This window comes from Strix uralensis, chromosome 4 (genome assembly GCF_047716275.1).
Source record: "Strix uralensis isolate ZFMK-TIS-50842 chromosome 4, bStrUra1, whole genome shotgun sequence".
NCBI classification, from domain to species: domain Eukaryota; kingdom Metazoa; phylum Chordata; class Aves; order Strigiformes; family Strigidae; genus Strix; species Strix uralensis.
This window is the reverse complement of record NC_133975.1, coordinates 92613675-92628614: the sequence shown is the minus strand read 5'-3', so window position 1 is coordinate 92628614 and position 14940 is coordinate 92613675. Positions and strand designations below refer to the sequence as shown.

The 14940-nt window shown below is 38.1% G+C and overlaps 1 protein-coding gene across 3 annotated transcripts in view; it reads left to right on the top strand.

The window, feature by feature from the left end:
- Positions 1-14101, top strand: part of TTBK2 (tau tubulin kinase 2) — a 108603-nt gene extending 94502 nt beyond the window's left edge. For all 3 annotated transcript variants that reach the window (XM_074867889.1, XM_074867888.1, XM_074867890.1), the window contains 2 exons: positions 4233-5503; positions 6507-14101. In XM_074867889.1, the coding sequence (XP_074723990.1) occupies positions 4233-5503; positions 6507-6975 (1740 nt within the window). In that variant the 3' untranslated portion in view covers positions 6976-14101. The remainder of the gene's footprint in view (positions 1-4232; positions 5504-6506) is intronic.
- Positions 14102-14940: the final 839 nt, after the last annotated feature.

The following is a 14940-nucleotide window of genomic DNA, read 5'->3' as shown; positions in this document are numbered from 1 at the left end:
TTGTCAGGATCAGCCCTCCTCAGACTCCTTGATTATGACTTCTGTCTTGCAAGGTTTCACAAACAAGAGAGCAAGAGGACTATTTATGGGATAATTAAGGCTACAGAATTTTATATATATATATATATTTAAATTGTTTTAAGGAATTCAAAACTTCCTCCAGTCTTTTTACTTAGAGTCCTGCATAGTGTGAATCATGAAGTTATCTGTAGTGGCCAGCCTTGTGAAGAAGCTGATGCTTTACCCAAAGAAATCTTATAAGGAGCCTTAGGAGGATTGTCTACAAGCTTCTTCCATTTCTTCAGTAATTGACTATTGACTATGCAAGTTCTTCCAAATGAAAGCATTTGTATCCCTGCCCATGGCAGGGGGGTTGGAACTAGATGATTTTTAAGGTCCCTTTCAACCCAAACTATTCTATGATTTAATAGAGTTCAGTTCTATACAAGTTCTGTTTTCTCATGCACATTCACAGATTTTTAAAAAAATGGCCTTGATCTTTTGTCTCTTAAAGCTGCACCTGAAGTTGTAGCAACCCTTGCATGAAAGGCACTTCTGCATGATTACCCATTGAAATTGCACATATAGGTAAAATGTCAAGCCCAGCGGGGATATGATTTAATTCTTGTGCTTTGAGAAGACTAATAAGGGGTTTATTGACCATCTGAAAACAAACTTTTGTTTGTAAGTGAATACAAATCAAGAAAGTGATATATGTGTTAAAAAAGCCATTTCTGAAACTGTGAACTATTCACTAGTACGGAGTCTTTGATGATACTTAGTCATCCAGTATACTTTTCTTTCCTGCACTTGTTCCATGTTTTTCTTTCACAAATAACTCCTGCCTGTTCTGTTGTAGGTTGTTCAACAAGCTTACTCTTCTATTTCTTGGGTGTAAGGGTTAAATCTGGGTTGGCCAAGATAGGCCTGAAAAACTAGGAAATTCTCTCTTCAGATGTGGCAAAGGATATGAAGTCTGTTGAAAAATGTAAATAAAATTCAGATTGGAGCTGGGTTCACCTAACAAAGAATTGACATATGAGAGAGAGAGAGGTCACAAGGAAAACAGAGCTTCCATGTAAACATATTTGAGCAAAGCAGGATTTAAATGCAATTGCAGCCCTTCTGGAAATGTACCAAGAAGATAAATATCCTCCTAAAAGCAAATAACTAAGGTTGTCTTTACCTCTGAAAATTGAGAGGACACCAGAACAATACTGTTCTAATGGAATCCATCCTTCTTCAGACATATGGAAGACAACTCTGTTTTTTTTCATTCCTGGGTTATTTGAATTGGCAACCAGACTAGCTCATCAAGTGAAAAGTTTGGAAAAAGAAATATTTTACGAGATTACCTTACTTTGGAGACACCATCTGTAGCCCTGGAGAACAAGGTATTGAAACAAGCTGGAGATAGAGCTGAGCGGACAGCAAATGCCCAAAAATCTCTCCAAAATCTGAACCTGCTGTTCCAAGGACAACATTGCATTAAAATTTCCTGAATCCACTTTTACCCAGCTTGTAGTTGAGAATTTCAAAGAGATCTGATGATTTTTGTGTGACAAGCCAAAATATGTTCCTCTGTCATGTGAAAGAGAGTCCTTTGGTGCATGATACCTGGAGATGTGTTGCCTCAGAGCAGCTTTCTAGAGATGTATGGAAGCCTATGGAATAGCTACCCTGTTTCCTAGACATTTTTTCTTAATTTTTTCTCCAGTTTTATCCTTTTTCCTTTCTGTGCAGAGGTCTTGCTGAGCTATTTTTGTTTTAACACTTGAGATTTAGGCACTAATTGACCTAATCATGGAAAAGTGAAATTCTACTTCCTCTGGGGTTTTTTGTAGCTAAACTGATGTGCTTGGATTTGCACAAGAAAGCTTTAAGCTTTTGAAGTAAGAAAGACTTCTCTAACTCGGAAGGGATTAAGAGTTTCTTTCAGAGGAAAGAACCCAGGCTGAGAGTGAGAGGAGATGAGGAGGACTGTTTTGCTGAAACTGAGTAACTTCAGTTTGTTTCGCAATGTACCATTTTAATTCAGCAAACATGAAGGGACTGTATTGGCTCGAACTTGAATACAAATTATCAGGGAGACAAAAAGTAGCCTCTTGCTGCAGGTCTGAGTGGGTTTTTTGTTTTGGTTTAGTTTTGGGTTTTTTTCCCACTATTTCAGTAAATCTCAACTTGGGGAAGATGATACAGACAGCTTAAGTCAACTCGAGAAAACAGGAGTTCAATTATCTTACATTTCTGCTATTCCCGCACTCCCTGGTGCAAAATACCACTTTCTGCAGCCTAACAAGTAGTCCTACTTATAAAACTAAGAAAATATTTTTCTCCAAATTTTATTCCAAATTTCTCACAAATATGAGTCCATATTTTTAGATTAAGGTCCAAAAACTGCATTGGGTAAATTAGAGAGGTTCAGAATATGTTTTATAATGTAGAAATAATTTCTTTAACATAAATAATTGCCCCCTCTCTAATTCAGCTTTATGCCTGTGATTTGTGTTTCATGTTTTGTTCTAGTGAACTGTTTACGATATCAGTTGGATGTTTGTGTTTCATGAAGCTAAATGTGCACCCGTGGAAATTTTGTTATACAGGGCTATGAAGAAAATGGAAAAAAAATGTCAATGAATTTCAATGAAGCTATTATACTTTCATGGGAAATCTGATTATATCTCCTTCACTGTCAGTTCCCATTTCTTATTTTGGAGAATTGTTCTGTATTTGTAAGATTGAGTACACAGTATAAATTATTATGGGTCCTGGCAGATGGGCTTGGTTTCTACCACCCAGTAGTACCAATATACTAGCTCTTGCAAAAGCCCATTAAGCTCAGCAACATGTATAATTTCTGCAACAACGTCAAGTGAAATCTGTCTTGTAACATAGCAGAATCCTGACAACACTGGAGATAGGCTACCACTAGTTGTCTCTTCTACCATCAGTCCAAACCCAGACTCCGGTCTTCCACTTTCTGTTGAGTATTACAAACTCAAACTGTGTCAGATGAATGAGGCTAAAGAATACAAGGAAAAAAGGAGCTGAACTCCCTGTCCATATAGATAAAGGTGTAAGGGTAGCCCCTTGATTTTCTGCTGTTTATACCAAACAACTCAATCCAATATGTATAAACCAGAATCTAGGAGTCCTCTTCATATGAGAGTGCGTTCCTCCCTTGGCCATAGAGGTCAAACTCCTCTCACTTTTTGTGTGTGCTCTCTCACCCTCTGACCTCATGACTCTTATATTTCTGTCTGTGCAGTGGCCTGACTTCAATGGGGAACATGAGAAGCAACTCCATTCTGGTTTTGTCCATACTTGATGGGAACTGGGGGAAGTGGGTTTATGTCTCAGGTGGGGAGAGACATGAGTACAGGTTTCCCATTTCCTGGACATGTGCTCATAACAATTAAGCTATGTACTAGAGACAGCACTCACCATAACCAACTGTTTTTCAAAGGGACTCTGACTCAATACTATATAGAGGTTTTAGGAGTGCTTTTAGTGTATATATTGGATTAGACCTATTAAGGGATTTAGATGTGTGAATATTTAGTTTGTGAATCTCTTAATGACCTTAGGTAAGGAGATGTCCTGACCAGGTTGCTTAGTTAAAAGGAGGCATAAGCTTCCATAGGGAAGGTAATAGCTGAAATTTGGGTACTCAGGGAAGTTTTTCTGGACAAAAATGTAGGTATTATGGGTATGGTTGTATTTAATTGGGTAAATAAAGTTTTTTGTTAATTGTTTTGTTAACAAAGTATCTAAATTCTGCCTAAATTGAAATTTAAGTCCATTCCTGAATCTGGAACTCGCTGTGTTCTTTGTCTCCTGTACTTGTCTAAAAATACTGTGTGTACTTGTTAAAGATTTTATGTTTATATACAACTTCTAAGAGTTTTCAAACTAATATAAAATAAATAAAAAGCCTACCTGTTAGGCTGGATCTCATTTCCAGGAGGGTTACCTGGTAACGGCAACATTTTCCACTGAGATTATGTTTGTTTTAGCCTGTTACACATTTCTGTCTTGGGATGATAGAGTATTTTGGTTCTAATTATCTAGATGTAAATTATGAAGTTAGGTATTATTTGAACATTGAGATTCATAGGAATCATTATATCTTATATCTTGAAGACATGGAATCAAAAAGGCTATTTAAAGAATGTTATCTATATAACATTTCTGAGTTTCTCACCTTTTCCTTCTCTAATTTCCCAATGCAGATAACAATACCCAGACCTTCAGTGGCATCCACACAGTCTGCTTCAGAGAGCTTTCATTATGGCCACCAGCTAGAGAAAAGAGAGCAGGATGCTCAGTCTATGGAGCACACCATGGAACTTTCCTCTCCGAAGGAAAGTTTGCCAGGTTTGGTTGTGACAGAAGACTCACTTCCAGCTAGTGCCAGCAGACCAGATTTGGTACTTAATATCAGCCAAGAGGTGCTTGACAGGGAAGGACTAGTCAAAGAATGTGTCAGTGTCCTGGACTGTGGCCAAAAGGACTTGCCTGAACAACATAGTGGGATACAGGAAGAGAAAGAACTTGAAAATATTCCTGTAGAGGAGGCTGAGGAAGAAAGGCTTCCAGTGGTTTCTGAGGATGCCATTGAAATGCTAAGCAAAGAACAGAATTCTTTGCCAGGAAACTCAAAATCTGCAGAGGAAGAACCTCTAACGAATACTGAAGCTGCTGAAGAATCAAAGCCAAGGCCCGTCTATTTGGTGCCAAATCAAGATGAGGTTCTGAAGTCAATAACTCCTAAAATATCAGAATTTTCTCCCTCAAGACTTACCAACCCACATGTCAATAAACAGGCAAGCAAAATGGCACCAGTTCAGGAAAATGGTTTTCATTCTAATAAGGAAGAAGTCCATATCCAAGACTTGAAATGCCACCAAGTGGCCCTTACTACTTTTTTGCACCAGGAGGACAAAAAAGAGAAAAATGCTCCCAGAAATGGAGAATTATTCCACTGCATTTCAGAAAATGAGAATTCTCATCGATCTAAGAAGGACTTAGTTAAATCTCCTTTTGTATTCAGGCAGAGCCGAATCCCAGTTTTAGCACAAGAGATAGACTCGACGTCAGAGTCCTCTTCTCCTGTTTCAGCAAAGGAAAAGCTTCTTCTAAAAAAGGCCCATCAGACAGACTTGGTCAGACTACTTATGGAAAAGAGACAGCTCAAATCTTTCCTTGGTGACCTCTCAAGTGCCTCTGATAAGTCACTGGAGGAAAAAATGGCTGCTGCTCCAGTACCCTTTTCTGAGGATGATGTGTTATCCTCATTTTCTAGATTGACACTGGACTCTCATTTCAGCAAGCAGACGGAAGATAGCTCTCTATCTCCAAGCAGCCCTCAGTCCAGAAAAAGCAAGATTCCAAGGCCAGTGTCCTGGGCAACCACTGATCAAGTCACCAGTTCAAGTTCAGCTCAGTTCTTTCCTCGGCCACCACCAGGAAAACCGCCTACTAGACCTGGGGTAGAAGCTAGGTAATGCAGAGAAAATAGAAATAGATTTTCAGGTTGAAAATGGATTTGAGCTAGACTGCCGTTACAATGCAGTGTGTAATCCTGTAGCAGTTCCATCCTTTAACTAGTTTTTAAAAAATGCTGGGCTTCAATTCTCTGAGAAATCCTACATTGTTGGAGAATGAATGAGGAGAGGCTGTCACACAAGAAGGAGCCTGCTTCACCGTTCAACCTTATACATCAGCAGATGTGTATCCAGTATTTTGAAACCTGTCAATCTATAACTAAATCTTTACACTTTTTTTTTAAAGTGGGGTCACTTTTCTGGAACTGTTCATTATTCACAAACCCAGAGAAATCAATAGGATCTGTCATATCCAGCCCCTTTGAAAAATAAACTGTTCTTATTGTAGACATTTTAAGTATTCGGGTTTGGAGATTCCAGCCATCAGTATTGAGTTAGCTAGCCATGCTCAGATCATGGCTAAGTAAAAACAACTAATTAAAGGAGAGCAGAGTGAATTCTAAAAGTCCCCCTTTGCCAATTCTATATACAGACAACTACGATCTAGTTTCTTTGGTGCCTACATAACCGGGATAAGGAGAATTTTGATACAATAGTGCAAAATCCTCTGAAGGAAGTTGTGCTCTGCCTTGTCATCCCTTAAAATTGTGTATAGGAGTGTATTGATGGTGTGCAGGAATGGATGTACCCTCCGAAACAGAGGCGATAAGCACTGCTCTTCAGTGCGTTTCTTCCAGCACCACCAGCAAATTTCAATTACCCTGTAAACACTTAAGCTGTTTATGTGAGTGAGTTTATGCAGATATAAATACTGTGTTGATTTGAACAACACAGAAGCCAAAGCCTAGATCCAAGCACCTCTACCTTATAGGAAAGTTCAGCTCCAGGTGTCTGTTCTGCAGTGTAAGCTCATCACTAGTTTTTAGTGATACTGTGTTTCTATATGAATTTTAGTGAATAGATGGGAACAGAAATAATCTTTCTTCATTTCTTCTTAAGGTTACGCAGATACAGAGTCCTAGGGAGTAGCAGCTCGGACTCAGATCTTATCTCTCGTCTGGCTCAAATCCTACAGAATGGATCACAAAGACCAAGGAGTTCTACCCAGTGTAAGAGTCCAGGATCTCCACATAGTCCAAAAACACCACCCAAAAGCCCTGTTATCCCCCGACGCAGTCCCAGTGCCTCCCCTAGGAGCTCTTCCTTACCCCGTACTGCCAGTTCTTCTCCGTCCCGGGCTGGGAGACCCCATCATGATCAGAGGAGTTCATCCCCACATCTTGGGAGGAGTAAATCACCTCCTAGCCATTCAGGCTCCTCATCTTCTAGGAGATCCTGCCAACAAGAGCACTGCTGCAACAAACCAAGCAAGAATGGTCTGAAAGGATCTGGCAGTTCCTTCCACCATTCCCCTAACACTAAGACTCCCACAGGAAAGAGCAAATCAACCACTAAGCTTAGCAGATAGGAACTGGGCCTTGACAGGTATAAAGCCTCCTCCTAAATCTGATGCATGTTGTGTCTGTGTACTGTGTATTTTAAAAAATAATCAAAAAAAGTATATTAAAAAAAGGTGTTGAATCTGCGCTTTTTAAAGAAAGCAAGCATCATAAACTATTCATGAGAAAGCATACTGTGTAAATAAGTGGCCAGTCATTGCCTAAGAGCAGGCAGCAAGCAGATCTATGAGAGGGGAAGTAGAGGCCAGGATAAGAATGACTAGGTAGTCAATGAGGTGCAATGTATTTAGAGTAAAAAATATCTCTAAGGTGAGTGTTTTAAAAGGATATTTTTTTCTATGTTTTTAGTTTACCTAGCTAGGAGATTTGGCCTAACTATTTAAGGCCTTGCATACTCAAGGAGTACGTAAGGAAACCTGCAACGGTTATTCCCAAAATAATGCCACCACCTGGGAGACTAGTACTGCTCAAGCATGTCTTTGCAGTTTTAAAAAAGCACACAATTTAGAAGACGATTTCTACCTTATAAGTCTCTTCCATTTTGAGCTGCACACATCTCTTGAGTCACTCGGCGCTCATCTTGTCCCCTGTCTACCATGGCACAGACTTTTTACCTAAGGAAGTATCATATACCTTGCCCCTGCTTGACACTGATGACATTTTAAAAATGAATATTAACATTTGCCAAGATGTTTTTATAGCTATATTCTTTAGAAATTTGTTTAGTACTCATTAGGATCCAAGAAGCTAATTCTCAGTTCTATATCATGCACTTCTTTAGGAGTCATAGTGAGGTTCTTCAAACCGCGTTCGGTAGCATTTGGAGAAGTATTCCTGTCTCGGAAACGAGAGAAAGGAGGAGATGTCTGCACTTCAATGAATGTTGCAGATTTATGATAAATTACAATGTAAGCTAGAAAATAAGTTAGAAAACAGAAGTACCTTTTTTCCCTTAACTCTTGTTATTGCTGGCTTTTGTTTTTCCATTAGTTATGGATCACTTAAACCACTGATCTTATCGTGCAGAGATGGTTGCCAACCAAGATTTGCTTTTCTGGTCATTTTTTTTATAAAAACATGAAAGTCGAAACAGAGATGAGGAGGTTGTCTACTTCGTGAACTTGGTAGGCTACAGGTGACAGAAATATACTTAACACCCTTACAAAATCTGGTTAAGAATATTAGTCATCAGAGCAAAATATACAGAAAGCAATCTGAGATATTTTTTATGTTGGATTCTTGTCATTGTTTTGCCCAAATGGTTTTTTGGTAGCCAAGCTTCACTGTCTGTCAGTAAAGTCTGTGGTGTCTAATTCCTCCAACTTTGTTTGGTAGTTACTTAATAATCTCTTGTGCCCTACAGGATCTCTGTAGGGAACTTAACGGTACAGCACCTTTTGCTATAGTCAGAAGGGAATAGTGGGTAAGAGTAGTAACGCACAAGAATGCAAGCCTGAGAAAGATGCAGCCAGCTCTCCCTAATTATTCCTATTGTGGGGATGCTGGATGCATAGGAGACCTGTCAGTTACTGATCTGCTTGCTGCAGTCATATTGCCTCTCCAGCCAGCATCTGTGCTTTTTTATTTAACCTCTGCCAAATGAATACCTTTGGATTAAAAAGGGAATATTTTGTCTCTGAGCTAACACATTTTAATGCTGCATTAAAGCTGCCCTGGAGCTGCACTGAAGTTCACTTGCTTTGTCAGACTATGTTGATTTATTCTTTTTTCTTTTCTTATTATGAATATGTATATTGTTTCCCATATGTAATGTAGCACAGTGTGGAACCTTAATTTCATTCAGGTTTCAAGCACTACAGATGAATGCAATAGGTAGGGTATACCTGCTTTTTCTGAAGAAACTGTACCATTGGAAAGTCCTATTCCTTTGTATTATATTGTATAATAGGTGCTATACCAATAATTGCATGTCCTCATGGTAAATTATATAATATAAATATTTATATATATACATATATGTATATGCTTCTATAAACTCATTCTTTCTCAATTTTCATTTGTAATTTATGGACCACAAATAATACAGTTCCCTTTCTGTTAGCTTCTGAATACTTCTAGCATTACATCTTCTATTTTCCCCAAACAATTCCTGGAATGCACAAATTCTAATAGCCTTTATACCTTGGTATAAGATTGAAGGACTGCTGATTTCTCAACCAGCCAATGTTTTGTCTTGCAGCTTGCTTTTTTTGTTTATAATTTTGTGTGTGTGTTTGCATATGGAACAAGAAGAGAGACTCAAAGGTATTTTTATTTTTGATTACAAATAGGGCTTGTGGTTACTCATTTTTATTTCATAATGTGAGTTCTTAATTGTTACGAATGCTTGTCATATAGAAGCAGTGACAGTCAATGAATACCTAACAGATGAATGTGACAATAACAAATTCCATTGTTTCCTTCCTGTTTTCCTCATGCATCCTTACAGTATACCATAAAGAGAATTTGGTCCCATTGTAATATTTTTGCCCTGGGCACTGCTGGAACTATTTGTTAAGGTGGTGTGGCAGCTCTATGATTATTTTTCCTCCCCTCTCCCTTATTTCTGAAAAGCATTTATTATGGTCTTGTAAGCTTATTCCTACATTAACATGGTCAGTTTTAATAGGTACCAACTTTATGTATCCTTGCCTGAAATGCTGAAGTTGAGGTGTTTATATTTTCTCTCCAGTGTAGCAGGATCCAGAAGCAGGTAATTGCTTTACAGGTGAGAAAGAATATAACACCTAAGGATTTTCTGTGCTGTCTTCAAAGTACAAACTTGTCCATTGTTATACATTACTATGTAAAATAAATCAATGCTGTAGAAACTCACTTGTACTTGAACTACTTGCCAATGTAAAAATAGTAAACTATGCCAAAATGGAGAAAGAGTTATCAATCGTGATTGATGAACAAGGCTTCTTTCAGTGCAGAAAAAGGTAGAAAGGCTGTATAGCCCCAGTTGCTTTTTGCTGTGAATTCAACAGGGTCTAGTGAGAAAATCGTGAAGATATGAATGGAGGAGTGATTGTGAATAACTTTATCTTGAACTACCCGCTCTTATGGAGTTTTTTATTGCTTGATACCCTCCCCCCAAAAGTTTACAGAATTGCTTACTATAGTCTAATGTAGCAATCAGTTAATGTGGTTAGGTAATGGTCAGCTGATCAGCTCATACATAAATATTAGCTTAATATTTCTAGAGGGCCTGTATAATCAAGCACTCTGTAAGCTTCGATATTTGAATATGCAACTGACTCTGCATAAAAACACCAGTGTACATGTGTGTGGCCCTTGTGCAGAGTGTGACTGAATGGTTTACGGAGGGTTATCTGCAACAGATTTTCAGGGACGGGGAAGATTTTTCTCCATTGTACAAAATGGTTACAGTTATTCTGCATAGCACGCAGCAGCTTACACAGGGATTTTAGCTGGGAAACAATATAATTCAAGGAGCTGTTGCTTTGTCCTCTTCAAGTCTCCATTTCTTTGGAGGGCAGTGCAATGGAGCCATGACATGTAGCAGATGCAGATGCTGCACACACATTTCCTCTTTATGGTGTTTCCTGTGTTGTGGGCAGCACTCTGGAGCATTTTTTAGAGAAACTGAGGCATGAAGCCTTTAAACTAAAATAGAACTTGAAAAGACTGAACATTTCACAGTCTTCTGTGCTGCGATATTGCATGGTATAAGCAATCTTAAGTTGCAACCTCAAAAATCTATATTAATATCAGTAAACCTCATTATTAATTACAAATGCCAGTTACTACTTAATAAAACCCTGCTAAAAGTAATAGAAGGTGTGATACAGTAGAGCAACACTGGCAAGTTGTATGATGCTAGGCACCTATCTACTACTGGAGCAGGATCGGTAAGCATAGAAAATTTCAGTGCTCAAAGGCAGGAGCAGTATGAGGTCTTAACTGCTAGTTATATACAATTATTCAGGAGGTAAACCCCTGGGGAGTGACACGGGGCATTCATTATAGCCACCAGCCACATCCTGTCTTGGGAAATCTGGACATATTCTTGCCTTGAAGTCTGCATGTTTGAGATCGAGCTTTCTCACATACCTCACTAAACAGTCTTGATGTAAAGGGGAGGATCTGGTCCTATATATTTAAAAATAGCTTGAAATATTTTTCATCTGAAAAAGACTTGCAAGAGCTCTATCATTTCCAATTTGTAGTATTACAGTATTAACTATAGCTGGGAAAACACAGTTTTGATTTTATATATATAAATATGCATTTGTACATAAGTGTATCTATATATACACTTATATAGATACTGTATATTATATAGAAACATATATACATACATACATCTGTGTGTATATACATATAGATAGGAACAGTCTCAGCTATTGCATCCTGTTTACTAGAATTCATTTGCCAGAGTGAGCTGAGGCCTGTTTTGCTTTGATTCGCTCTGATCTCCATCTACGGTAATTTGGCTATGCCCTAATTCTGGTTCTGTGTCTTTTCCATTTTACAAGGCCTGATCTTATAGTCCTACTTGGGCAAAACTCCCATAAGTCCTTCTTACTGCAGTAACATTTTTGCAATGGCGAACTGTAATGCTTCTAAAAAAATACTTTCTTTTTCCCTTCAATGAGAATGTAGACAAAGCCAGACATACGTTACAGGCTCTTTACTGAAAACAGAATTTTTCTGTAATGAATTGGACGTTTTTGTGGAACACTGAGGCATAAATTCTGGTAAGAAGGTGATTATTCCAATTTCTTAAAAGGGTCTAACAGCAAACTAGGGATATGTGCCTTCAATTTTTAAATATATGTTAAATGAGAGAGGAATCTTCTGAAAAGGAATCGGAGAATAAAGGAGAGCTCAAAGTCAAATTGGTTTCTCATTATAGGCCTATAATATATCTTAATTTTTTTCATGCAGGCCTGATCCCGTGAGGTGATGAGAGCCATGCCTGTCTTGTCAATTCCAGTGAGCAAGGGGCTGCTTAGGTGTCTTAGGTTAACACCATGATTCCCTGTGGCGCATTCTCTGTATGCGTTTCCACTATAAGGAGTGGTCAGAGAACTGTCAGCTATATAAATAAAAGCCTTGAATGATTATCCATGATTCCTTTCTTCAACTGGTAAAAGCTTTGAATGCTTGTTCCTATTTCTGAAACTTGTGGAACAGTGCATAATATTTTTATTCTACTTCTTTCAGCTAATTAAGAGGCAGTGAACTGAAGGGTTTTGTTTGCTGTTTTGCTTTTGACTGAAATGTCTGGTTCCAATTACTGCAATTTTCAGTAACAGGTAACGCTGGTAAAAACAAGCAAGGTTCGCTGTTTTGACTACATGCACTACATAGGCATAGGTCATACATTTCTTAGCTAATATATGCAAATTGCATAAACACGCACCTCACACGGTAATACCTCAGCTGTCTGCTTGAAGCCAGTCTTCCCTACATAGAACATTTGTAAAAGAGAAATTATGTAAGGCACCCTGCATTGTGTAATAATTGTCTGGAATTATCTTAAGATACTGTCAAATGCTGAAAAGTTTTATCACTCATTTTCCTGTGGTTTAAATAATCAGGCTTTTAAATATTAGCCTTTGAGGTTTGGTGTTTGGGTTTTTTTTTGTTTTGGGGGGTTTTTTTAAGGCAAAATACATAGGAGTGTATTGTTTTGAAGTCTAATGTATTAACTTGGCAATTACTCCAGCCATCCAGGTTTGAACGTGTAGCCTGATTTTACTCTCCACTATTGGTAACGGATTCTCTCTTAACAGTAATAGTGACAAACCCAAATGTTAGCATATGCCATTTATGTATTTTGCTCCAGTTTCTCCTCCACGTGAAGAACTTGGATCCTTGGGAATTCTTGCTGGTTTTCTGCAGGTGAAACTTCCATTAAAATCAGTATAGGGTCTTGTTTTGTTGAATTGTTTTCCCCTGTTTAGGGACTGAAGGAATAAACTCACTCTATAAATATCATACTTGCAGTTGCTGTATTTTAAATTGGAAAATGCTTTTTTTTTTGTTTCATTACTGTTATGATATGACATGCCCTTTGATCTCTCCTTTTGTGCAAGAATTACTGCTGAGAGCCAGCTTTGGCCAAGATCACAAAGTGGTTTCTTCTAAAACAGTACCACAAGTGGGCTACTCATAGGAGGTCCTGATCGTCCACAACTGTCTGGGGGAATTCAGCTGGAATTAGAGTTACAGATGCTTGTTTCCTTTTGAGATCACTTGATCTTTGACCTAACTTTTATATAAATGACGTATAACAACAGCAGACCAGCTTGCTCCAAAAGATACAGTGTGGTTTGGTCTGCCTGGCTTCAAATGCTTTTAAACCCGTATCTACTGTGTGGCAGGCAAGGTCATAAAGGTTTGACATAAAGTGCAGTGGGATTTTCTTTGTCTATTTCACATCTTTTTCCTCTGACTGGAGATATGGATTAGTTGCCTAGCAGCCTTCTCTGCATCCTCTTTACCTTCCTTGGCTAGAAAGCAAGATTTGAAATTCTTCCCCAACTTCTAACTTTCTTTCTATAGAGTCAGCCCAGAGATTGTAGTGCTTGTGCTAACAGATGTCAATTTTCGAATGTTTTCCTATGAATATCCAATCTAGTAAATTAAGGAAATCACCAGCAATGCCTTCAGACAAGTAGTGGCTTTCTGAAGCTGCCAACCAATGGCTGATACTCTAAAATCTCTGGGCAATGCCACAAAGACTGAAATCTGTGTATTAATTAAAAGTACAATGTTGTCACCCCATACAGAATTAAGTACTCAGTAGTAAAATCTGTAGCATGACTAAATTAAGTGGAAAGTAGTTCCAAAATTATTTGTTACCATTGAGGAAGACAAATGTTGAATCCATCAAATCTTCTTGCTTGGCAGTTGCATTTCTCTTCCCCTGCTTAGAAATCTTCTAAGCTGTTCTTTTCCTTTTAAGTTTGCTCAGGCACCCAAGAACATAAAGAGTTAATTCCCTTGTAATTGTCATTTGTACATAAAGTTGTAATTATTTATTTTCTCATTTGTACCATATCAAGGCTTTGTACAATGTTTTAAGTTTTGTTTTCAAATTATTTTGTATTTTATTTTTATAAACTGGTTCTAAATAAAATATTCATTCAGCATGCAAAACTTCAATTCCTGATTGTGTTTGTATAATTTAATTATTTATAAAGCTTCAGTTGAATTTTTTCCAATAATTTTTACTATTGTAACCCTGTACTTTAAATGAAGAAAGTAATTTGACAGCGATTTTTTGTTTCTGTTACAAGAAAGCAAAAAGCAAGTGTCAGTTGGTACTACTGCAACATGAGTCAAGTGTTCATACTGCAAGTTGGAATGATTGGATCAATGGAAGTTTTACTGATTTAGTAAGTTCATGTGTTCATAAGAATAGAAAAACTCAACCAGCCTCCTCAGAAACTTCCCTATTTGCTCTCGCTGTTATCCATACTGTCTGTATTCAGACAAACAACAAATGATTGCCACAGCAAGATCAGGTCAATTTTAGTAACAATACAGTGGATTCCAGCCTTGTTGTTCTGAAAAGCCAGTTATTTCTTCCCCTTCCCGCACCACCCCCACCCCCCCTTCAAAATTGTGATTTCTTACGTAGTCAGAAGTTACCATAATTGATTTCTTTGGAGATGATCAGCTGTCTGGATGTAGTCACTGAGCTTTTACAGCCACTTGAGGAGACCTGTCATCCTCTGTACAATACACTTAAGTGGCAGATGGCAGAGGAATGAATGAATGGAAGTTGTTACTGAATCTGAGCAGTTGGTGCTATGTGGAGATGCAGTGTTAAGCTACCAGTTGTTCCAGTTTCCTCCAAGATCCTTTCATTTCTCTTTCGAGTAAAACTAGGTAAAAGTAGAGTACGATATCATCACAACTTATATTTGTGGTTTATGTGCCTGCATATAGTCCTTGTATGCTGTGGAAGATACTGCCTGCTCTTTGCGCAGGGA